At 37.5% G+C, this 25191-nt stretch overlaps 1 protein-coding gene across 1 annotated transcript in view; it reads left to right on the top strand.

Moving 5' to 3' along the window:
- COL4A4 (collagen type IV alpha 4 chain) overlaps window positions 1–25191 on the top strand; it is a 72960-nt gene that overhangs the window by 42749 nt on the left and 5020 nt on the right. Inside the window, exons 25-44 of the mRNA XM_058188153.1 lie at window positions 642–825; window positions 1430–1498; window positions 2355–2462; window positions 3885–4103; window positions 5290–5451; window positions 8894–9064; window positions 9220–9363; window positions 11109–11216; window positions 11996–12177; window positions 13809–13872; window positions 14986–15060; window positions 15950–16057; window positions 16697–16804; window positions 17336–17407; window positions 17928–18056; window positions 18930–19037; window positions 20088–20243; window positions 20343–20441; window positions 22590–22598; window positions 24100–24234. Coding sequence (XP_058044136.1) covers window positions 642–825; window positions 1430–1498; window positions 2355–2462; window positions 3885–4103; window positions 5290–5451; window positions 8894–9064; window positions 9220–9363; window positions 11109–11216; window positions 11996–12177; window positions 13809–13872; window positions 14986–15060; window positions 15950–16057; window positions 16697–16804; window positions 17336–17407; window positions 17928–18056; window positions 18930–19037; window positions 20088–20243; window positions 20343–20441; window positions 22590–22598; window positions 24100–24234 — 2410 coding nt within the window. The remainder of the gene's footprint in view (window positions 1–641; window positions 826–1429; window positions 1499–2354; window positions 2463–3884; window positions 4104–5289; window positions 5452–8893; window positions 9065–9219; window positions 9364–11108; window positions 11217–11995; window positions 12178–13808; window positions 13873–14985; window positions 15061–15949; window positions 16058–16696; window positions 16805–17335; window positions 17408–17927; window positions 18057–18929; window positions 19038–20087; window positions 20244–20342; window positions 20442–22589; window positions 22599–24099; window positions 24235–25191) is intronic.

Raw genomic sequence — 25191 nt, 5'->3', positions numbered from 1 at the left:
AGAACCTAGCCAGACATAGAAAACAAACAAATAAGACAATGGCAAACTATTTTTGTAAGCAGACATATTTACTAGCATATTGGCTAACTTCCAGGCAGATTCTTAGCTTGATGTTTCTGAATCTCACCTGGACTGAACAATTTCTCACTACTGAGATGGTCTACTACTCGTATTGCAAATTACTTTTTTCGTTGTTTGTGGAGTATGCCAGTGATTCCTAATAAATACAGGTAGTGCTGTCATCATCAGAAGTAAAGAAAACAATGAGTAGAAGCTCAAATTAGGTGGTTGTTATTGACTTACCACGGAAAATATTTTTGTTCCTTCAAGCCTGCATATTGCTAGAACTCAGTCTTGAATATATCAAATTCTGGGTTTTTAAAATGTTTTGTAGTTGTTTGTTGTGAATTTACTCCAAGATCACGTTGATCAAAATGTAGTATTTTATGTATGTATAAAATACAGTTTATAGGTGTAACTAATTATGACTTAAACTATTTAATTAGAATTTAGACCAGACATATTGCCCACGTGATAATTGACTACATCTTGATAGGATCTTAAATCAACTTGAACCTAATAGCATTTAAATGACATTCAAGTCACAAATATTATTTTGTATTTATTTGAATGGTGGACAGGGAGAAGACGGAAGAGCTATACAAGGTGATAAAGGATTTCCTGGAGACCCTGGAATTCCTGGTTCAAGAGGTGAAATGGGGACACCCGGTTTTGGGATTCAAGGCCCACAAGGTGTCCAAGGCCTACCCGGAGATCCAGGAGGCCCTGGTATGAAAGGAACATCTGGACCAAAGGGTCAAAAAGGTAATCTAATTGATGTTGAAAATAAAAAAGGAAAAATGCAGTTTTCAGTTGGATATTTCACTGACACGGAACTGTTATTGCAGCATTAATGTAAGAATAACATATAAAGAGCCCTTGAGCTACAACCATTCATTTAATGGCAGTCCAAAATTATGACATTGCTGAAAAAGGTTATTTATCATTTATCCATAAAGCTATGATCACTGCACCATCCCTGCATTCATATGATTCCAATTTGGCTGCTTGGAAACTGGCTTGCATTTATGACAGTTTTCGCAGTGCCTGGTGGTCATATGATTGCTATTTGTGACCTTTGCAGCCAGCTTCTCAGAAGCAAAGTAAATGGCTTATTGTTTAGCAATCAAACTTCCATGTCCAATTATGGTCACAAGTCAAGAACTACCTGTATTGATATACTGTATGTACACATTTACTTAGAAGTAAATATATTTTTTATTTAGTGGTTTCAATTACTCAAAATTTTGCTACAACTAGAAGGAATGTTTCCTTACAAATAATTTCTAGCTAATTAATAAACCATTATTGGTTTAATGGTCTGGAAGATTGAGAGTTGAGACTCACATAATTTATTTTCCTATTTTAGGTATTACTCTTCCAAGTGAAAGAACATATCCTGGGAATCCAGGTATACCAGGATTTAAAGGTATACCAGGTATGGCCACAAAAATAAAATAATTCCTTTTGTTAAATCAAGTTATTTGTCTTAATTTAAAAAAATAAACAACCCTTTATAATTTAGACTCATACAAAATTAAAGTGTAGCAAAATGATTTTAGAATGAAAACAGAAATATAAAGTACGGTCCAAAATAAAAAGTTGGCTAGACTACTTTGTGATGTTCTTTGTAGGAGGACTGTGACATTTTGCATTGACTGTGAGTTTAGTGATGAACATACACATACACACACATGCACACATATACATGTGTGTATATATATATATATATATGTGTGTGTGTGTGTGTGTGTGTGATCGCAGCTGTTTCTTCCTTTTAACTGCTAGTGGGGGTTTGAACTGATTGGGTGGGAGCTTGGCTGTGCTCTGATTGGATGGGGGTTTTTTTGTGCTCTGATTGGCTGGGGGTGTGTACTGTGTTGGTGGGGGCTTGGTTGTGCTCAGTTTAGTCTGTGTTGCAGGGGGATTTGAGCTGGTGAGCTGCATAGCTGTTGTTTGGCTTTGTGGTCGTGCTACATCTTCATAGTGGGTGTCAGTCTGCTGCATGTATGGATTGGAGGGGTTTGAAATGGCTAATGTTGCAGCTGCGGTCTGGCTTCTGGTCCTTGGTCGTGCTTCATGATCAGTGTGGGTTTGGGTCTGCTTTCTGGGTGGATGTGCGGTGGTGACATCCTGGACCTCGTGAGTGTGGGTATTGGATGGATTTATCTAGTCGGTTATCTGCAGTCTTTCTTTTGTTTTCTGAATAGAGCTCACTTTTAATTTTCTTTATAGAATGTTTAAAAGTGTTTAAAATCCAGTCATGCACCCCTTCATTATTTCTGTACATTCAGGTCCAAAAGGGTTAAGAGGCCCACCTGGTCCACCTGGCCCCAATGGTTTTGATGGTTTCAAAGGCCAGAAGGGTAGATTAGGAACATCAGGCAATCCTGGTCCAGAAGGTAAGTGAGAAAGTTCAAATATTTTATTTATTAAAGATGGAAATCTACAAAAACTAGTCTACACTGCATTAACTATTGTTGCTTTCCCCCCTGTAGTTGATGCAAAACTGAAACATAAATGCATACAGATTCCTGAATGCTGAAAAAATCATTAGTTAAAATCATATTTAGGACAGAATTACAGCTTAGTGATATATATCTCCATCACTGAGATATGCAAATTGCAGTAGCATCATCCCCTTTTAACTATTTCTGTTTCTTGATTTCTTATAATTTCTGAAAATGTAAAGGTAGGAAAACTGGTTTCTACCATATGCTTTCAGAATATACCCAGAAGTGATTGGGATCTATGAGATTACATGTTATAACAGAATAACATGTAATCTCATAGATATTATTATCTGTTATTATTTATTATTATAATGTTATGTATATTATATTATATAATATTATATTATTATAATATAAAACCTTCCCTTCCACCAAAGTCAACCAGTGGTGATCCAACAGAGATAGCTGCCTTTTTCCATACACTGTTTGGCATGATCATGTCCCTCTCCAAAGAAAATTCCATTCTGTTTTCCATGAAGCTGCAATCATTTTTCATAGCCTCTTGAACAAATGAACCGGGAGCAACCCACCACTGCTCCAGTTGTTTTGGGGGTGCACCTAAAATGCCTATTACTATTGGTACTGTCTTTGCTTTCTTTTGCTACAATTATTGTACTTCTATTTGCAGGTGTTTGTATTTTGTAATCCCTTCCTTCCTTCCTTCCTTCCTTCCTTCCTTCCTTCCTTCCTTCCTTCCTTCCTTCCTTCCTTCCTTCCTTCCTTCCTTCCTTCCTCCCTCCCTCCCTCCCTCCCTCCCTCCCTCCCTCCTCCCTTCCTCCCTCCCTCCCTTCCTTCTTACCCACCCATCAACCTTTTTGGTAATTTACTACAAAAACAAACTTTTGAAGTACAGTATCTTAGGCTACAGCATAAGACCTTCCCAATGCATCAGGCTTGAGAATTAAGGGACTTGTAACATATCTGGAAGGTTACTGCAATTGCAATCTCAATAGACCTCAGAAGACTGACCATGGTGGCGCAATGGTTAGAATGCAGTGTTGCAGGCTAATTCTGCTGACTGCTGGCTGCCAGCAGTTTGGCAGTTCGATCCTGACTAACTCAAGGTTGACTCAGCCTTCCATTCTTCCGAGGTTGAGGACCCATATCGTTGGGGCAACATGCTGACTCCGTAAACCACTGTAAATCTCTGTGAAGTGATATATAAATCTAAGCGCTGTTGATATTGCTAGAAATAGTTCAGATTGAGTAGTATTTTCTGTTTTCTTATTTTGAATACTGTTTCATTAAAAACTGAACATATTGAAATGAATTAACCATTCATCTGTGTAATTTATATGTCATTATTCTAAGGTTTAAGAGGTAAGACTGGTGATCCAGGTGATCCAGGTGAACAAGGTTCAAGTCTGGATGGCCCTCCTGGATTGCCAGGCCTTCCTGGGCTTCAAAGTCCAAAAGGTGTTCCAGGTGACATTACCTACAGCCCTCCAGGTACCCCGGGCAAAAGAGGCCTTCCAGGGCTACCAGGTTTGCCAGGCCTAAGAGGTGACCCTGGTTTTCCTGGGCTTCAAGGTGAGAGGTCCATTCTTCTATGCTAAAGATGTACCTGAATTACATCAGTTATATTTTATTTGCCAGAGAGGGATGGTGGTGGAATAAAAATAAATAAAACAAATTTGTAGTATAAGAAGCCGAAGGACACAAAATTACATTTTATTGGGGAGGAAACAGTTTTTAAAAAGAGTTAATAGAAATAAAGAAGGAAAATTGGAAGACATAGTAGTCTGTTTTAATTACCCAGGTGACCTCTCTTATTTCTACTTTCTGTCTCTTGTTCAGAAACACATTCGCTTGCATTTCCTTTCCTATAAAATATGGAACAATTCAATCAAAGTTAATTCAGTAAGCACATCAATCAAAGTATAAGAAAAAGGAAGGAGATAACTAAACAAAAAGAAGTGTAAAAACCAAAGTTATCTTATGAATTAGAGAAATATTGTAAAATGTTATTGCCATTTTTAGTCTGAATCAAATAGAATCTTGCCACATTATGATTGCCCAGGACCACCATAATATCATAAGACTTAAAATATGCATAGCGATTTCCATTTTCTAAAGTAGTTTCACAATCTTTCCTTCTATCTTTATCAGTGGGCTTGAATGGACCACATCAGTGCTTTTAAGATTTGAGACATAAATGAGTTTTTAGTTCCTATTGTTCTGTCCTCATGCTTGAGTTATTTTAAGTAGATATAATTTCCTGAAGTTACAAATTCACTGATTAATCTGTTTTGTGACAAAATTGGTGCATTAGCATCATTATCAAAATATTTCTAGAGGGACCAATACACAGTATAAACTATGGAGCAAAGCTGTACAAATAAAGTCAATTTCTGATATATTTTTAAAATCTATTTTATAGTAAGTAGGATTTAAATTCAGGAAAGGGCAATATTATTTGAAAGTATACAGGCATAATTAAGATTTTTCTATTTTTTTAAATGTCACTTTGTAGTAAATCGGATTTAAAATTCCAGGAATGCCATGGTATGTACCACATAAAATGTGGAGCCAAATTGTTGGGGGTGATATGCAGACTCTATAAACCACTTAAAGGGGGCTGAAAAACACTGTAAAGTGGTATATAAGTCTTGTTGCTATTGCTATTAAGCATGTTAATTTTCAACTTTTCTAGGAAAGTGAGATATTTGTTTGTCCCCCCTCACTCCAACTTATAAAAGTAATAATCTGTTTTCAGGACAACCTGGCACACCAGGGCTTCCAGGTGCTAAAGGTCTCCGAGGTCAAAAAGGTGACCCAGGAGTGATGGGTTATCCTGGATCACCTGGACTAGTCTGTGAGAAAATGTTGGAGGGGCTACCAGGACCACCAGGCTCTTTTGGAACACAAGGACCTAAAGGTGAACACATCACAATTTAATATGGGTGAAAACAAAATTCCATACATTTTAATTGATTATATTCTCTATGCGACTAATACCTACTATCTGGACTCATCAGACAGTTGGCTTTATGTTTTAGTCAGCCTTCATCCATGTTCCTGTTTGGCCTTCAAAGCAATAATCTATCAATAGCATTCAGCAGTAGTCTTCAATAAGTATATAATCTTCAATATAATGCCTTGGTAAGGCCATACTTGGAATATTGCATTCAGTTTTGATCGCCACGATGTAAAAAAGATGTTGAGACTCTAGAAAGAGTGCAGCAAAGAGCAACAAAGATGATTAGGGGACTGGAGGCTAAAACATAGGACTAGGGGAGACATGATAGCAGTGTTCTAATATCTCAGGGGTTGCCACAAAGAAGAGGGAGTCAAACTATTCTCCAAAGCACCTGAGGGTAGAACAAGAAGCAATAGGTGGAAACTAATCAAGGAGAGATGCAACTTAGAACTAAGAAGAAATTTCCTGACAGTTAGAACAATTAATCAGTGGAACAACTTGCCTGCAGAAGTTGTGAATGCTCCAACACTGGAAATTTTTAAGAAAATGTTGGATAACCATTTGTCTGAAATGGTGTAGGGTTTCCTGCCTCGGCAGGGGGTTGGACTAGAAGACCTCCAAGGTCCCTTCCAACTCTGTTATTATGTTATGTTAAGTGATCGATAGTTATTGCATATCTCAAGTACAGAGTTTTTTCAGAAAACAGAGATTTCAGATCATGGAAATTCTTGTCCCTTCATATCACTAAGAATTTCTTTCTTAAAATTGATGTTGTAAGTTGTTGTTTAATTGAAGGTTTTGTCAAGATTTCAGATGAATCCAAACTGATATAAACATTTATCTATGTGAATATTTAACTTTCCCATTTTTTGTGAGGCAGAGAAATGCGCAACCAGCCAAAATATACAACAGGTTGCAAATCTTCTCAAACTTGTTTATGTACCTATAGGTGTAAGCGTGTATATGCATAGTCATACATTTATCATCATCACCCTATATTGTCTTTGCATGTATGTACATGTGAGTGTGTCTACACACATGCACACAGACAAATGCATACTAGCATTGTTGCATCTTTGCATTATTATTATGGTGTGCACTGTCAAAGTAGCAGTGATATTTCTACATGCATAGGGGGGAAAATCAACACACACCATTTATATTGTTCTTCTGCTGTGCTTTCAATTCTAAACTGGTTTCAAAAAATCCTATCTGGACTAAACCTTTTGGCATTCAGTTTGGATTGAAGGCTACCAGATCTTCCCATTGGATAATTCCCCTGCTGCTGTGCCCTCCCAAAATTTCTGTATCAGGAAAGCAATATCTAAATTTTTCCTGCTCTGCATAGTGGTTCTAAAACATATATATTGTATATGTGTGGGTATATACTGTATATGTGCATGTGTGTCAGCAACCACAAAGATAAATTTTTCTCAGGGAACGATCTATTACTAGCATGATCCTTCAGATCTTCCATGGTTCACCCATCATCATTACTACTAATTCCATCTACCTTGATGGTGGTTATCCTTCTTTCCCAGCATTAGAGCCTTCTTCAGGGGGCTAGTTCTTTACCTACTGGCAATTGATCTGAAGTAGAATAATTTGAGCCTGGTGATTAGTATTTTGAGAACTTTTTTCACAAGGCTTTCATTAGAACTGTACTAAGTTGCTAGTCCACAGTATATTTCTTGACTGCTGGGTTCTTTATTGTTAAACATCAATTCCAAAAGGCAGAACTATCCTATCTAGCACTTCAGCATCTTCACTGCCAGATGTAAGACTGGTGGCTGTATCTTTCGTCATGGGTTTGTCTTTATATGCAATCTTTTTTTTTTTTTTTTGGTTCTCATTGACTTTCTCATTGTCTTCGTTGACTAGAACTTGCAGATCATTTGCATTTTCAGCTATTAGAGTAGAATCAGCATAGCACAGGTTATTGCTGTTTCTTCCTCCAGTTTTAAAACCAGGCTCATCCTCCTCTAATCCAACTTCTCTCAACATATACTCCACAAATAGGTTAAATATATAAAATGAGAGTTTATACTATAACCCTTTGTCTCACTCTTTTGCCATCCTGGAGCCAGTCTGTTTCACCATGTGGCTACCAAGTGTACCAGACTGTGCCTTCCTGACCTTTGTATAGGCTTTGCATAAAGACAATGGAATTCCTATTATTCTCAACACATTCCACAGCTTGACATGATCAACAAAATCAAAAGCCTTTCTGTAATCAATGAAGCACAACTAACTTCTTTCTAGTGTTCTTTGACTTATACTGTTAGTCAACATGCATTAGCAATGTTTCTTATACTTGGCCCTTTCTAAAGCCATTTTGGACATCTGGCATCTCCTTTTTCAGATAGAGCTGTAATCTGTGTTAGATGACTGTAAGTACATGAAAGTAAGGATATTGTGTGATTGTTGGCACATTCTTAAGTCTCTTTTGGGTATTGGTATTAGAATGACCTTTTCCACTCAGTTGGCTTTTGTGTCATTCTGAAGATTTGCTGGCATTGTTTGGTTAGAACAGGGGTGTCAAACTCAAGGCCTAGGGACCAGATCTGGCCCGCAGGGTCACCCTGGAAACAGCAAAAGACTGGCCTCCGGTGCCTCTTCCAGTGAAAACTGAGCTTGTGAGGGCCGTGTGAGGCCCTCATGAGCTCCATTTTCACTGGCAGAGGGTTGTAGGAGGCCATAGCAGCCAAAAACAGAGCTCGGGAGCCCGTTTTTGCTGGCAGAATACTCGGGCTACCCTGGTGCCCCTGACATGAGTGATGTTGATCTGGCTATGTCCACCCTGGCCATGTCTACCTTGGCCACCTGAGGTAAAACACAATCCTGATGCAGCCCTCAATGAATTCAACTTTGACACCACTAGGTTAGAACCTTTATAAAATCTATAAGAATTTCATTAGAAAGCCTTCCTACTCTCCCTACTTGGCAATGAAACTTATACACAAGAAGCTAGTGATCAGCTCCTTGTCTTGTCTTTGTTGTTATAAGTGATCTCTTCCATCTCGTACCAATATTATAGTCAGTATGATTTCTGTATTCCTCATCAATAAACATAGGTGTCATTTTGGTTGCTGGAAAATTATGTTAGCAATAAAGAAATAATTGGATTGAATACTTTCCTTATAGAAGGAAGCAACATCAATTCACCTCTAAAGTCTTAGCTCAAGACTTGGCTCAAGAATTTCAAATTCTGCTTGTAAAAGTTTTAAACATTATTGTAATTTTGCCTATCTTGTCTGTTTTCCTTTGCCTCCTCCAGTTCTGGAATATCTAGATGTGGAGAGTGAAGAGGAACAAGTAGACATAATTTGAAGAATTTCCTTTTTAAATGTGGCCTTGGAAAGAATGGGATAATATATTGCTTGCTGTATTTTCCCATTAGGATTGAAGGGTTTTAAAGGTCCTCAAGGAGATATGGGAGCATCAGGCCCAGCTGGAATGAAAGGATTGCCAGGTGCCCCTGGAACCCAAGGGCCACCTGGCTTTCCAGGCTTACAAGGAGATCCAGGATTTTCAGGGGAAAACGGACTGCCAGGTCTTCTAGGAACAAAAGGTAAATATGGGCTGGTTGATTTGGGGGTTCAGAGTCTAAAAATATGGAACGTGAACTTCGGTTGGACAAGCTGTGACTTAGTATGTTGTAAAATCCAGTCGATACATCAGCATTGTATAACTTAACTGTCTCTTTTCTCTCAATGTTCTATCAAGGAAACAAAGGATTTCAAGGCATGCAAGGTTTCCCAGGCCTCCCAGGAAATGCAGGAGAAATGGGAGCACCAGGTATAAAAGGAGAAGAAGGACAAATTGGTCTACCTGGTCCTCCTGGAGAATTTGGGAGAAAGGGTTCTAACGGTATGTAGAATAATATTGGTTTATGAATAACTTCTCTCTGTCTGTCTCATCTTCATCTATCTATCTATCTGATATGGCTGTCCATATCAGTTGTATATGACTCTGGCATATACAGATAGTTCTCCACTTATGACCACAATTGAGCCCCAAATAGCTAAGTGAGAAATTTGTTGCCCCATTTTATGACTTTTCTTGCCACATTTCTTAGGTGAATCACTGCAGTTGTTAAATTAATAACACAGTTGTTAAGTGAATCTGGTTTCCCCATTGACTTTGCTTGTCATGTCACAAAAGGAGATCACAGGACTCTGGGACACTGCAACTGTCATAAATGTGAATCAGTGGTCAAGCATCCAAATGTAAATCACGTCACCATCGGGATGCTGCATAAGTGTGAAAAATGGTCATGAATCACTTTTTTCAGTGCCGTTGTAACTTTGAGTAATTACCAAACAAACTGTTGTAAGTCGAGGACTACTTATGCAATTAGACTATTTTAATTGAATAAAGATAAGTATTTTGTAATTTTAGAATGCCATTAGGCCTCAATGTATCCAGGAGCTCTATATGTCTTCTAGATATGATGTAGTCCTGATTACACATTGTCACACTGCCTTAAGGAGATAATCAAAAAGGTTGGACTATTGGGTGGTTTGCTTTTCTTAAAATAAGGGATTAAAATTTCAGTGGTAGGTTCTTCATTCTTGTTGCTGATATTGGGACTGATGTAGGGTGTCCATATAATACAGAGATTTCATCAACATGAGAAAAATGTGTTTTGTTATATTATAATGCAAGCTCCCTATAATGTGATGTTGGTGGAATTTGTCTCATGAAATAACTATAGATGTTATTGCTTCCTGTGAACATCTATGCTTCATCTTTATTGTTTTACAAGTGAATCAAGATGTTTTCAGAATTCTGATGCTTATGCCCTTTAAGCATCAAATAGATGGATGTCTAAAATGTAGTATATACTCTATACAATTATATCACTGGGGAGATCCCAGAGGCAGAGATGGATAGATTTCAAGCAATTATATTTTTAGTTAGTTAGTTTTTCAAACATGTACAAGATAACAGGTATCAGTATAAACATAAATATGAACACAAGAAATGGATACAAATAAATGGGGACAGTAGGACAGGGACGGTAGGCATGCTGGTGCGTTTATACATGCCCCTTACAGACCTCTGAAGAATGGGGTGAGGTCAACAGTAGACAGACTAAGGTTAAAGTTATGGGGGTTTGGGGATGCAACACAGAGTCAGGTAGTGCATTCCAGGCATTGACCACTCTGTTACTGAAGTCATATTTTCTGCAGTCAAGTTTGGAATGGTTTACCTTGAGTTTGTATCTATTGTGTACTTGTGTATTATTGAGGTTGAAGCTGAAGCAGCCATTGGCAGATAGGACATTACAGCTGATTTTGTGTACTACGCTTAGGTCAGACTGTAGACGACGTAGTTCTAGGTTGTCCAAGCCCAAAATGTCAAGCCTGGTGGCATAAGGTATTCTGTTGTGAAATACTCTTCTCACTCTTCTCGTGAAATATCTCTGGACTCGCTCAATTGTATTAATGTCCAATATACAGTGCAGATTCCAGGTAGATGAGCTGTATTCAAGAACTGGTCTAGCAAAGGTTTTGTATGCCCTAGTTTGCAGTACAATATTACTGGAGAAGAAGCTTTGCAAGATTAAGTTGCATATTGTAGTAAATTGTTGCATACGTTCTATTTTGAAGGTGAACCAGGATTACCAGGAGACAAGGGCTGCATCAATATCCAGCAAGTAAAAGGACAAAATGGAGAAGTAGGCCTTCCTGGTGATGAGGGGTTACCAGGGGTCCAAGGTAAGCATATAAATTAGGTACATATATTAACAAGGCTGCCTCAGTCATTTTTCCACCACCATGCCCCCAACCAATATAGTCAAGATGTTGCAATTTTGAGACAAACTAAATTATTGAGGCATCAAGCTGCAAAAATAACATTACGCCTTTTCATTACACACACATCAGTTAAAATCAGTTAAAATAGTACAAATTGAGAACCTGCAAGCTGCATTTGCCCTCAGCAATCTAAGATGATGTTGCCAAAATTTAGTGTAGCTATCATTCAGTGGTATGATTTTGTGCTTTCCCTTTATTTGGAGTTACATGAAAAATATATATCAAAAGGCAGTAAAATCTAGAGAAAAATCCAATATAAAATATGCCTATAATTCAGGGGTGAAATCCAGCAGGTTCTGATAGGTTCTGGAGAACCAGTAGTGGAAAATTTGAGCAATTCAGAGAACTGAGGACTGGAGATTTTGCAATATCCTTCCCCCAGGAGTGGGGGAGGGGGGAATGTGATTTTGCAGTAGCCTTCCCCTGGAGTGGGGTGGGAATGGAGATTTTGCAATAGCCTTCCCCTGCCATGCCCACCAAGCCACACCTACCAAGCCACGCCATGCCCACCAAGCCACACCGCACCCACCAAGCCACAGAACAGTAGTAAAAATATTTGGATTTCACCACTGCTGTAATTAACATACAAAAACAAGTAAAAGTATGAATGCTGAGTAAGATTCATGTTAGGAAGATTTATTGTATTATTTGATATTGCAATGCATATGAAATAATTTCAGGTGATAAAGGCAATGCTGGATTCAGAGGAATCCCGGGACCACCAGGCAAACAAGCAGCTCCAGGCACTCAAAAGGGCCAGCCTGGCGACCCTGGACACCCTGGTTCCCCGGGCCCACTAGGTCCCCCAGGGCCTCCAGGTGTGACAGGGATAATTGGTTTTCAAGGACAAAAAGGCAATCAGGTATGCCAAAAAGACAGTTATGCCATATTTATCTTTATACTTGCTGTAGAGTTGGACATAATCCATATTTTTATATGTATGGTGTATGAAATCATAATATAATTCTATAGTGTGCTGTAATAATATAATACTGCTACTTTTTCTTAGCTCCTAGAACCAAGGGAGAAGCAGATCCATTTATGGTGGGGTATAACATTCACCATGGCTGTCTAGCGGCACCTTTAAATTTTTATGACTATTTTCTAGTAGATTTTCATGGACCATTCAATCATACATTTTCTCTAAACTGCCTGAGCAATACTTTCCCAAATATTTATTATATCAAATAATGAGTAAGAGCCCTTATCCCTGCGAGTACTCTTGGTAACAGCTCCATGAGTGTGCATCAAATTTCTCATTTGATCTTATTTTAATGGAAGTGGCAAGTTGCAAAGCATGAGCCTCAAGAATACAGGTAATCCTTCACTTATAACCACAACTAATTCCAGAATTGTGGTCATAAGTTGTTGCTATCATAATACAAATGACTAGGTGACAGAACTCAATTTTATACTAATTTTTACCATGGCCATGAGTGAATCAGGTGGTTGTAAAGTAATCACACAGTCATTAAGCAAATCACATACAGTTTATCCAATGGGTGTTTTTTTTGCCAGAAAATGGCAAAAATACATAGAATGTGATTATATGACCATAGGATACTGCAGTCACATGTAAGTGCAAGTCTGTTGCCGTGTGCCCCAAATGGTAGGGCAGTCAGAACTTCAAGAAGATGCCATTAGTAACTGTCATAATTTTTAATGGTAATTAATCAAGCAGTCATAAGTCAAGGACTATCTGTCAGTTTTTCCAGCAATCTTCTGAGCCACTTAGTGAATCCAGAGACCATTTTAGAAATAAAATGTGATGGAAATTGTAGCCCAATACTTTGTTGAGAAACTCAGCCAAGTATCCAGAAAGAAAATACAGGTAAACTGAAGTGGTAGAAAACATTCTGGAGAAACTAGATGGGATTATAAGGCACAATGGTATGTTTTAAAATTCCTGGCTTGTTTATTCTAAAAAGTTGTATTTCTTGCTGCATACACAATTGTTGGGGACTCTGAGTAGATCAGCTTCTTGATTTAGTAAAATTCCTGGGCAGCATGTTGGATAAAATTCTCTTGCTTTCATGATCCAAGACAAATATTTCCTACAAAAACAGTACAAATTAGAAAGGAGGCACTAGTATAGAGGAAGAACTAGAATTATTTATAATTATTTTATTTACGTCTTTGTTGTTTATATAGTATTTGGCTCATAATGAGATCATTAGCACTCACTTCTCATATCAATATGATCATGTTTGGATGCCAGCAGGTATGATGCTTGATTGATTTCCTCAAACAGGCAGAATTTTATATTTTATGTATAATAAGTCTAGTGGTTAAGGCATCAGGCTAGAAACTAGGGGGCCCAGAAAGCCCGCTGGCTAACCAGCTCTTTCAGCCCAACTCATCTCGCAGGATTGTTGTTTTGGGAACAGTAGGAGAAAGAAGGTTTGCTTGCCACCTTGAATTAATAAAAATAATAAAAACAGGATACAAATAAATATAAATAAATAAAATAAATTACACCTTTCTTTCTTTCAGGGTGCACAGGGACCATCAGGTCCTCCTGGACATCCAGGGCTTGGTGGCCAAAAGGGATCAAAAGGTAGGGATGCAATAATAATGCCAGTAACTAATGACTGAAAATCACTTGTCCTTTGAATCTGCATATATACATTAAGAAAGGCATTATGGGCAGAATAACTGTTTTTGAAAAATAATTTTCAGATGTAATGCCGATAAGCGAATTTGCATTAAAATGATTTAGAAGCACATAAATTAACATATTAAAAATAAAATTAATGAAATTTTTGGGACAGAAACAAATAAATCTTGTGCAGATGTATTTAAAAGCAATCCACATTGGAAGCAATGATATTTCATTCCTAGCAAACCAATAAGATTACATGGTAAAACAGACAATTTGATTGATAGCACAATCTCAGGCCTCTCTAAAAACAAAAGTTAATGGATAAATAGTATCTCATTCAATTTATTCAATATATAACTAAAAATTATGATTCCATCTTATGGTCACAGAAAAATAAATAGTTAATTGCATAATTTCAAAACAACTAAAAATAATAGAGAAAAATATGGAATTTAAAACCCTTCTTTGCTACTAGTTCAAATAAAATAGTAAGTTACGTTATTTATTATGAATCATTTTTCAAAGAAACAAAGTGCTTACCTGCAGAAAAACTTTAGATAAAGAATAATTTAGTGTCTGGTAATTATTCTTGATTTTCAGTTGAGCAAGTAATGGTACCAGGTTTTAACAATCATATTATAATAATACAGAATTTCAGAAAGATCACATGAGTTAGCTTTGCAAAGATAGAAAGATAGCTTGGATAGAAGCATTTGTCAAAAGCAAAATTAGCTAAACTGAAAAGCGGATCCAATTCACAGTACTTAAGAAGTGATAGAAAATGGCTCACCCAATTTCTTCTCGCACAACTAATGAAATAGAACATTTATAGAAATAATGTTCATTTTGTTTTAGTTGCAGAGAGAATCTGATTTTTGTGGGGGAATCATTTTGTTAAATTATGTAAAATGACCTTGAGCTTTTAGTAATACTGTTATAAAAATGAAAAGTTCTGAATAGCCTGAAGAGTGGATATTAGCATGAGAAATGCAAACAAAAGTGATCTATTTTCTCAGTTGATAGGTGAGGATAGCTTTTGATTGTAACATCAATTCCCATTGTTTACAGGTAGCCGAGGTGACCCAGCTACTCATTATGGTGAACCTGGCAAGAAAGGCCCTATAGGAGTCCAAGGATTACCAGGTGATGTTATTTTCAATTATTTTTTGACAATAATCTCACCACAATTGGTATATACAACATTAATTTCTTTTCTAATTTGGCATCCATAATTCCAATAAAAATAATTCATCTGGAGTATCTTTTGCATCTTTGCATGAATTTGCACTCAACTTTCTACTTTTTACTTTTTCACAAGAAACCATGCACAACAAGAAGTCCCCTCGTCCCTTTCATACTTCCAACACTGGGTTGATATTGCCTTATACATTTTTGACAATTTAGCTGGAATAAGTATTTTTGTTGACTGCCATCAGAATGTCCATAGTTAAAATGGTAAAGTATAACTATGCTGGAGTTTTGATACCAAAATGTTGGGCATATTGCCAAGTTGAGAACAATTTGATGTACAAGTTTGATGCACAAGTTGATTTACCACTCTAACTGAATTTTTGTTAAGCTAAAGTTAAAGCCTTCTCAAGTATATGATCTGATTTTATAAGTTACATTCATCGGGGAAAGTTAATTATTTATGCCAGATAAATATATCAATATGTAGTAGGTATATTAAGGAATTATTCATAAGTGATTTCATTACCTGTTTTCCTTGCTTTCCTTTTTAACTATTATAGGGATATAATAATTTTATTGCTCTGATTATAGTTATTGTATATTTTTTAGAAATACAAATTTATTTTTAAAGGGTATTATCTTACCTATTACAATATTTTCACTGTTAATTCAGAATTACGCTTTGCATTTTGTATAGATAATTAACTGATGATGAACAATAGACTCATGGTTAGGTTTGGGTGCCAGTTGCAATATCCATATGTCTAGAAAGAGAACTCAATAAGCACATTCTACTGAAAAATGTTTGCACTAAAGTTTGATTGTTTTGTGACTGTTTAAGGACTTCCTGGATTACCTGGAGACCAGGGTATTCTAGGTGTTCAAGGAGAACCAGGAAAACAGGGTTCCAAAGGGCTGCCTGGAAACTCAGGAACACCTGGATTCCCAGGTGAGAAAGAACTAAAGAAAAATTGGATCAATGTTAAAACAAATATTGTGAAGTATGACAGGCCAGTGAAAATGAACACATGGATAATGGAATAAGACTAAGAAGAAGATATTAATAAAAATGTATACACAATTATTCACAATTTTACCTCACAGCCATGTGAAAAACATAGCCCCTTTCTTCACTTTAGACTAGGGAAAATCAGCTTGGTTTTGCTACACTATTTAGTCCATTTTTAATTGCCTTTCATGATTTCAGGAATATTCAGTGGCATTTCAAAATGTTCCCCCTTTTTTCCCTTTTTGATATTGGAGTGATTTGGGCAGATTTAAGCTGATAAATAGGTTTTTAAATTTGAAATGGGTATTGTGTAGAGTGTATGAAGTGTCCCAGAAGGCCTGTGCCAGAAGAACAGCAAACTGATAGTCCAATCTGCTTCAGTTTTTGGCATGCCACTGCAGGTATTTGAACTTCCTTTAGAATGGCTGGCTAAATGCCAGTTCAGTTTGAATGCATTCCTAGATTTATCTTACTTCTAGAGATTCTAATCAGTATGTTGCTAAATTAGGGAGAATTCTAACATCATGAGAGAAAATAATAAATTGTTTTCAAATATGGGAAATTTTTATTTTATTTTAGGTGTGCAGGGAGCTGCAGGATTTCCAGGATCTCCAGGTGAACAAGGTAAACCTGGTTTTTTGGGAACTCCAGGTTTTCCAGGATCACCTGGTAACCCAGGTAGAAAAGGTAAGTATTGTGGAGAAATATGACTTTTGCAGATGTTAGTGCACAGCATGGTATTAAAATGCATACATGATGATTGATATAAGTATATTGCATAAACTGGTATTTTGAAAACACATCTGTTAGCCTATCTATTCTATAGTACTAGGTTTGTATCTTTAGTGGGAGAAGTTGTAAAAAATTAGTGGAAGAAGTTGTAAAAAATTTAATTGCCTGTGGAACAAAAGTTGGAAGATCAAAATAAATTGTGCATTCAGGTTCCATCATTTGTATAATATAGTACATGAGAAAGACCTTGAGAGATGGAAAGAAGAAATGCTGCCTAGGGAATGACACAATAAGAGATAAAAAATATAAAATTATGGTTTTATAATTAATTTTAGCTTCCTGGAAGTTACAAAAAGTTTACATCTAAAATTTTGATAGAAAAAATTGTTCATTTGATTACTTGTTGCATTTGTCTACTTGTTGCATTTTTATAAAATGATTGTTTTCTTTTCCTAAATTCATCCTATTTTCCCCAAAATATTAAAGGCTTATCGGGATCACCTGGAGTAAATGGTATAAATGGAGAAAAAGGTCAAAAGGGTTTGCCAGGACCTCCAGGTAAAGAATTAAAATTATTATACTATTTTTTTTAATTAAAGGCAATATCAAGAAACAATTGTTTACACTTAATAAATGCAGGATGCATGGCTTTTGATGACATTAGTTACTTCTAATGCAAACTAGTAAAAATATGCAATAGTTAATATTATTATACAGGAATATCTAATGAAGAAAAGAATTATACTGCAAGAAATTAATCAACTGTATTTTGAATGAAACATTCATGATGTAACCAAAAAAAACACCGCTAATTATCAGAGAAAACTACATGAATCTTATAGAATTATCCATGGTAGTTTCTACTAGCAGCCTCTCACTCATGTTGCTTTGCAAAATTCATTGACCTTTGTTGTGTCTGGAAGAATGGAAGGACTTGATATCCCAAATAGGAAAGCTAAAAAAAAAATCACATATTGACCAAATAAAGCTTCAGTTGGATAGAACCAAAGGAATAAATCATTTATGCCATTAAATCCAACACTTATTTCCTTTCACTCATTATTGTTCTCTTATAAAGGTTTAAGTGAAATGGGACCTCCAGGGTGCATAGGAGAACAAGGACCAAAAGGTAACAGAGGAGAACCTGGGCTTCCAGGAAGAACTCAACTGGGTCCTCAAGGAGAGAAAGGTCTAAGAGGTCCTCCTGGTAAGTAAGAGATCACTTAATTAAAAAAACAACAACATTTGTCTTAGTTACCCAAGATGTGGGGGAAATGTCCACTTAAATCAGAAACCAGAATGATTGGAGATAGATGAAACTAAGCATGTTTATTGGTAAGCACAACTACATCACTGGGCTCCTCACCAAAGGAACACAGAAGGGCCCAGACCATAGCAACGTTACTAGTTATACCAGGGGTCTCCAACCTTGGCAACTTTAAGACTTGTGGACTTCAACTCCCAGAACTCTCAGCTTTACTGACTGAGGAATTCTAGAAGTTGAAGTCCACAAGTCTTAAAGTTGCCAAGGTTGGAGACTCCTGGGCTATACTGTATGGTTTTGGCTTGTTGCATAGGAATGAAAAAAGAAAATTATGTAAATCACATTATGACCTCTAAATCAGAATGCATTAGTTAGATAAAACATTTGAGGATGATCTTATTTTGACACCCTACATTGCTCTACACTATTAGAATTCTATCTTGCCAGTTTTCAGTCATTTAGTTCTATAAACAATGGCTTTATTGTCCTTATATAATGCACCATTTCACATCATTCTTTTCATCACAGTTAGAAAGGGCAAGAGTTTCATTTCGTGTGTCTGTATTCCAGAGGCGGAGATTCTTAGTAAATGAGTAATGTAAATTAAATCAAATGTATTACACCTCCATGGTCAGTTGTTAAACAATGTTTTGATTCTTTCAAAACATTGCAAAACATTTATTGAATTCTTACACTGTCACTTTTTGCATAGTAATTGAAACATGCAACATGAATGTTTTCTTAAGTAAATGTGACAGGAGAGAGGAAATATGCCCAGTATTAATATTTTATCTTTATTCTTTTTTTTTCTTGCAGGTAAGCCAGGTGTTCCTGGTTCTGCTGGCCCTATGGGTCAGCCTCCTGAAAATAGGACTTGTGGCTTTCCAGGAGACCAAGGTCCAGCTGGCTCAGATGGCATTAGAGGTATTTCTAAACAGGGGTGGGCTTCAAAAATTTTAGCAAAGGGTTCTCTGCCCAGTTGCTGGATGGGCATGGCATTGTGGTTGTGGCCTAGTTGGCCTCCTGCACTGTGGTGGGGGAGGGTGTTTTTGACTTCCTGGGGCTCTGGAGGCTTTCCTTGAGCCTCCGGGAAGGCAAAAACGGCCTCTGTAGGCTCCGGAAGCCGTCTGGAGGCTAGAAATGGGCCCATTTCCAGCTTTCACAAACTTCCGGGAGGCCAGTTTTTCACCCTCCCTGAGCCTCTGTGTGCGCCCTGCACTTGCCTGCATCCAAAACAGGCTGCATGGGGATTCCTGGGTGGGGTGAGGCAGGTTGGGCAGGGCCAGCCAGGAGTGGGATTTGGGGTTTTTCCAAACTGCGCAGAATCTTAGCTAGAGGTTCTCCCAAACCCCTGTGAACTCCCAGCAGCCCACCCCTGCTTCTAAAGCAGTATTTGAATAACAGAATTGCAAAAGTAGATTGAACCAATTAAAATCATTTGACTTCTTCCAGAAATGCTCTTAGGGAACATTTTTTAAAATCCATACTAGAAGTAAAGAGGATCCTCTCCTTCAAGACTCTAATCAAAAAGTGGTCTTTTACTGGGTTTTTATTATTTTGCAGCTGAAAAGCTTTGGGGCAATAGTAGCCTTTAAACACTGTTACAAATGAATTGCCTGCCTGCTTGCTTGCATTTGGTTATAACAGCAAAACTGATTATCCAGCAACATTTAACTTGGGCCCAAGAAATTTAAAGAAATGTTTAATCATCTGAACAGAATAGTCCACTCTGTAGGCACTGGGAAGACTTGCAGAACTCTTTTATAGCAATCCTTTTTATGTAATTCCACATTTTCATCTGGTTGGTGAACCCTTGTAGCAAGACAGGTGGCAAACAAATTGGGTAAAAATATAAATAGTGAATCAAACATTCTGTTGTGATATTGAAAATTAATACTTTTGATAAATCAAAAGTATATTTGTGATGTTGAAAATTTTGATATTTGTTATCAATCATTTTAATTTTTATTTCAGGTCCTCCAGGCAAACCTGGGCCTCCAGGAAAAACTATACTTCTTAAAGGAGATCCAGGGGATTCTGGTACTTCAGGCCCACCTGGTGTTCCTGGTCCATGTGGTAAACAAGGAACTAAAGGTATTCCAGGAAACCAAGGAAGAAAAGGCTCAAAAGGTATGTATGAAATTACTAGTTTAGCACATATTTAAATTTTGGATTAGAAATTTCTAGTGGTAGAGTTGTGGCACTCATCTCTTTTTCCACATTGTTAAGGTCTAACAGGGAAGCCTGGTCTGCAAGGACCATCTGGTGTCCCTGGGGACCCTGGAGCTCAAGGTTTTCAGGGGCCAATTGGTCCTGTGGGCCAAAAAGGTAAGTCTTAACATTTTGGGCATTAATTTTTTTTTAAAATCTTGACTGTTCTGAAATCACAATTCAAATCATACGATCACCAAATTGCAATAAATAAAAGTAATTTTAAATCCAATGATGTGGATAAAAATCCAAAGTCGATTTAGATAGTGTACTTATATATTTTTTTCTTCTACTGTTGCAATGAAAGATGAAACCAGATGTGTTAGTCCAACTGTGCCATTAGGTTAAGTCATCTCAAGCAGCTGACTGAAAGGGAAGCACATTGTTATTTATTCTATTTTAATTTCATTTTTATTGCCAGAGGAGAGAGAGTGTTGCTGAATTTTTATTCTCAGGGGTGCCTACATTAACTAACTTTAGATATTAAATCACTTTAAGTTGATGGGAAGCAAATCCTGTTTGCTACTTTTTCTAAAGCAGCAAAATCTTGAGATCACATTTCAAGTCACAGCAATTCTTGTTGTATGTCTATTCCTGGGAGTCTTTCTCAGTGAAGATCTCATCTGAAAAATCAGCATGACCCAGGTGGCCAGAAAGGCCCAACAGAGACTCCACTTCCTTAGAGTCTTGTGAAAGAACAAAGTGGAACAACAATTGATGACTTTCTTTTACAATAGAAAGTATCCTCACTCAGTGCATTATGGTGTGATATGCTGGCTTGACAGCCGCAGATAGAAAAAAATTACAGAGAGTGGTGACCACAGCACAAAACATTGTGGGCTCTCCCTAATACCACTAGATGCTCACTGCCTTAAAAGAGTGAGGAAAATCTTCAGGGACGACTCACACCCTGGTCAGCATTTATTTATCCTCCTACCATTGGGAAGGAGATATAGAAGCATAGGCAGCCTCACAAACAGTCTGAAGAACAGTTTTTATCCATGGGTTGTCAGACTCCTGAATGAAAAAAAAACACAACAACGTAGTATGATTGACTTGCAGGGCCGGCGTGACATGCAATAAGTTCACATGGTGCAGTAGGATTGGATTGTTTGTTAGCAGGATTCACTGGGATAGGGATTTTCTGCCTTTTACTGTGAGTTGTATTGTGTTGCAGGAGAGTGCATGAAAGAAGGCTCAGCAAATCTCATAGTACACATATTGTACTCAATAAAGGTTTGAATTGAATTGAATTATACCAATATTTCTCAAACTTATCCATTCTAAAATGTGTGAATTTCAACTCCCAGAATGTCCCAGCTAATGATTCTGGGAGTTGAAATACACACACACATCCTAAATCAACTAAAATGATTAAAGCCCTGAAAACAAAAACATATGAAGAACAATTGCAGGTATTGGGTATGGCCAGAGAAAGAAAAGAGAAAAAGAAGGACTAGGGGTGACATGATAGCAGTATTTGAGTATTTGAGAGGCTGCCACAAAGAAGAAGGAGTCAACTTATTTCCCAAAGCATCAGAAGGCAAAACAAGAAACTGTGGATGGAAACTGATCGAGGAGAGAAGCAACCTGGAATTAAGGCAAAACTTCCTAACAGTGAGAACAATTAACCAGTGGAATAGCTTTCCTTCAGAAATTATGGGTGCTTCATCAGTGGAGGTTTTTAAGAAAAGACTGGACATCCACCTGTCTGAAATGGTGTAGGACTGGGGCTGCAACTCTGAGCCGCAACCCACTACTGGACTCTGGTCTGTTCGAAACTGGTTTGTGGGAGAAATAGGCAAGCATGCACCCCTGAAGCTCCACTTGTGCAAGCTGAGTACAGCTTCACATACAAGCACAAGTGCCCTCCACTTGTGTAAGTGGAGCTTCGCACACGAGCACAAGGGCATGCCGTTCAAGCGATTGAAGCTTTGTGTGCGAGCACAAGCACCCTCCACTCGTGTGTAAAGCTCCATCCATGCAAGTGGAGGCACACATATGCCACTCACACAAATGGAGCTGTGTGCACGTTCATGTGCATGCCACTCACATGCCCCCTTGGGATGCCTAGCTGGAAAGGTTTGGGACCACAGGGGGTTGAACTAGAAGATCTTCAAGGTCCCTTCCAGCTATATTCTGATTGATTATTGATTCAACTTGATAAGGTTGAGGAACACTGTCCTATATTAATCTGTCTCCATGATTTTCTTCCTACATATCAAATGGCTGCCATGATCTGATCCTTGGCCTTTATTCTGCTAGGTTACAGAGGTAAGTTAAAGAAGGATGAGTGTATTTTAGAAAGTATTTTCTTGACTGCTTCTTGATTTCCCATTTACCCTCAAATCACATTCTGTTGTGTTAATTAAAACATTCTCATAGCATTCCTCTTGGCCATAGAAATATACTCTTAAAAAACCTTTTAATCCCTCGCTGTTTTACTGATGTGGGGGATAGAGCCAAGTACTGGCAAAGTAAATTCCTTGGAAGAAGTTATATAAACGTAATGTACATTTTCATCTCTGTGCTGTACAGAAATGAATAAATAATAGGACTGTAGAATGCGTTGTAAATAATTAGGGAAACGTGCTTTAGCGTCCACAAGGACAAAATGATTGCACCTATCTCTTTAAAGACATTGTGTCTTTTCCTGGTATTGCATGATGATTGGAAATCACAGGAGGGAAAGGAGAGGCTGTTGAGAACATTTGAGGGATGATGATGTTTATTTATTTATCAACTTTGTAAGACCACAACAATACAAATATAACAGTACAAATCAGAAAAGGGTGATGAACATCCAAGAAGAGCAAAATAATCACACCTCTTTTGCCTAAACCATATCTTTGAGGGTGCTGCTATCCATCCTAGCCCAAGGCCTGGAAGTAGAGCTAGACTTCAAGGGTTCATTTACATATCTTGGAGAGGGCAGTCCTTCTAGAAGGCAGGCAACGTTTAATTAATAGAGTTTAATCAATGGATTTGAAGTACGCCAACTCTGCCAGCTTAAACAGGATGGGCAGACAGTACAGGTGGCACATAGCTGATGAGTCTTCAAAAAACCAGGCCATATGACATGAAGGCCTTTATAAATCATAGTGAGCACCTTGAATTACACCCATAACCCAATTGTGCAATTCTTAAATCAGAGGTGTTACATGGATCTACTGTACTATGACATGTGCATAACTCATTTATGCAGCTTCTGAGTGTTCTTTAAAGGCAGTCCCATGTGGAACACACTGCAATAGTGCATATGTGAGATGACTCAAGCATGAGTTGATGTTCAGGGGGAATCTTGATCCAAGAATGTGTACATGATGAATTTCTGCAGAGGCCTCTCTTGCCACAGCTGCAACCTGCTCCTTGAGCAAGAGCTGTGAGTCCAGAAAGACTTCCCTCTGAAGAACCCCTACCCAAACATTTGTTCAGGTTTAATTCATTTATCTCCAGATGTAGGAATGGGCATTACTGTACAATCTTTCTATAACCTTGTTCAATAATCTCAGCTGACCTTAAATGCAGTTGCTGAAACAAATTCATGTTGATCACAATGAGCACAATGCATTTCTCATAATAATTTTTTAAGGTTATTTTTATTCCCTTTCCACTGAATCACTTTTAGATAAGATGGGCAGCACATAAATCTGGTAAAAATAATAATAAATAAAAGATAAAGTAATAAAAGATAATTGGTCAAACATTGAGAAGAATTTCTTTTTACTGGTATCTAATGCGCTCTTAATAATGTATTTAATGCTGTTTATTTCAGGTAATCCTGGAGAACCTGGAAGTATTGATTACTCATCATGTCCTAGGACTCCAGGACCTCCTGGAGTATTAGGCCCAAGAGGACCACCAGGTTTTGTAGGATTAAGAGGGCCAATTGGCTTTCCTGGACCTCCAGGTAAAAGATTGTATGACTTCAGAAACTACGTAATAAGGAAGAGGGAGAGTCTTAAAAAATCTTTAAGTTAGGATTGGGCAACTTCTAGAATGCTCATGTGTGACCTCAAGAACCTTACTGTTCTAGGTAGAAAAGCCAACAATGGAAGGTCAAAGTTTTTTCAGATCCAGTTTTTGGGAATAGAGTAATCTTAAGGAATAAAATAGGTGTATGAAACACCTAATAATTACTTTAAAATACAAAGTAGTCACTTTTCTGTTTTGGAAATGGATTTAAGGAGTAAAATGGGTGTCTTAAGTTCTAAAACTCCTAACACAGAAAGGCTGAACTTTTCAGGCCCAATACTTTGGCAATATCCTGTAATTAAACATGTTGTGTATAGTTCTGACAGAGCATATCAAAATATATATGTGAGAGCCAGCTCAGTCTAGTGGTTAAGGCATCTAACTAGAAAGACTGTGAGTTCTAGTCCTATCTTAGCCATGAAAACCAACTTTCATGGATTTTGGGCCAATCACTCTCTCTCAGCTCAACCCACCTGGCAAGGCTGTTGTGGGGGAAAATAGGAGGTAGAAGGTGTGTTTGGATATGTTATCCACCTTGAATTATTCATAAAAATAATAAAGGCTGGATACAAATACATAAATCAAATGTTTATGTAAGATTGGCCTATCACTACGTTTGTGTGCCTTCATTTTACCTCCAGCTTTATGTCACACATTTTTACAGTGTTTTCCTTCCACTGAACCAAATTTCTTATTCTATTTAACATCAAAGCACTGTTTTACAAACTTGGCAACATGTGGAGTTCCCCATGCTCACTTGGGAATTCTGGAAGTTGAACTCCACACATTTTAAAGTTGCCAAATTTGAAAAATGCCGATATGAAGTGTTATATTTCTACAATGTAATGCCAAATGTAAGTTTACTCATCAGAAAGGTTGTGGTATCAACACA

This window comes from Ahaetulla prasina, chromosome 6 (assembly GCF_028640845.1).
Source record: "Ahaetulla prasina isolate Xishuangbanna chromosome 6, ASM2864084v1, whole genome shotgun sequence".
NCBI classification, from domain to species: Eukaryota; Metazoa; Chordata; class Lepidosauria; order Squamata; family Colubridae; genus Ahaetulla; species Ahaetulla prasina.
This window is presented reverse-complemented; position numbering and strand designations above follow the sequence as displayed.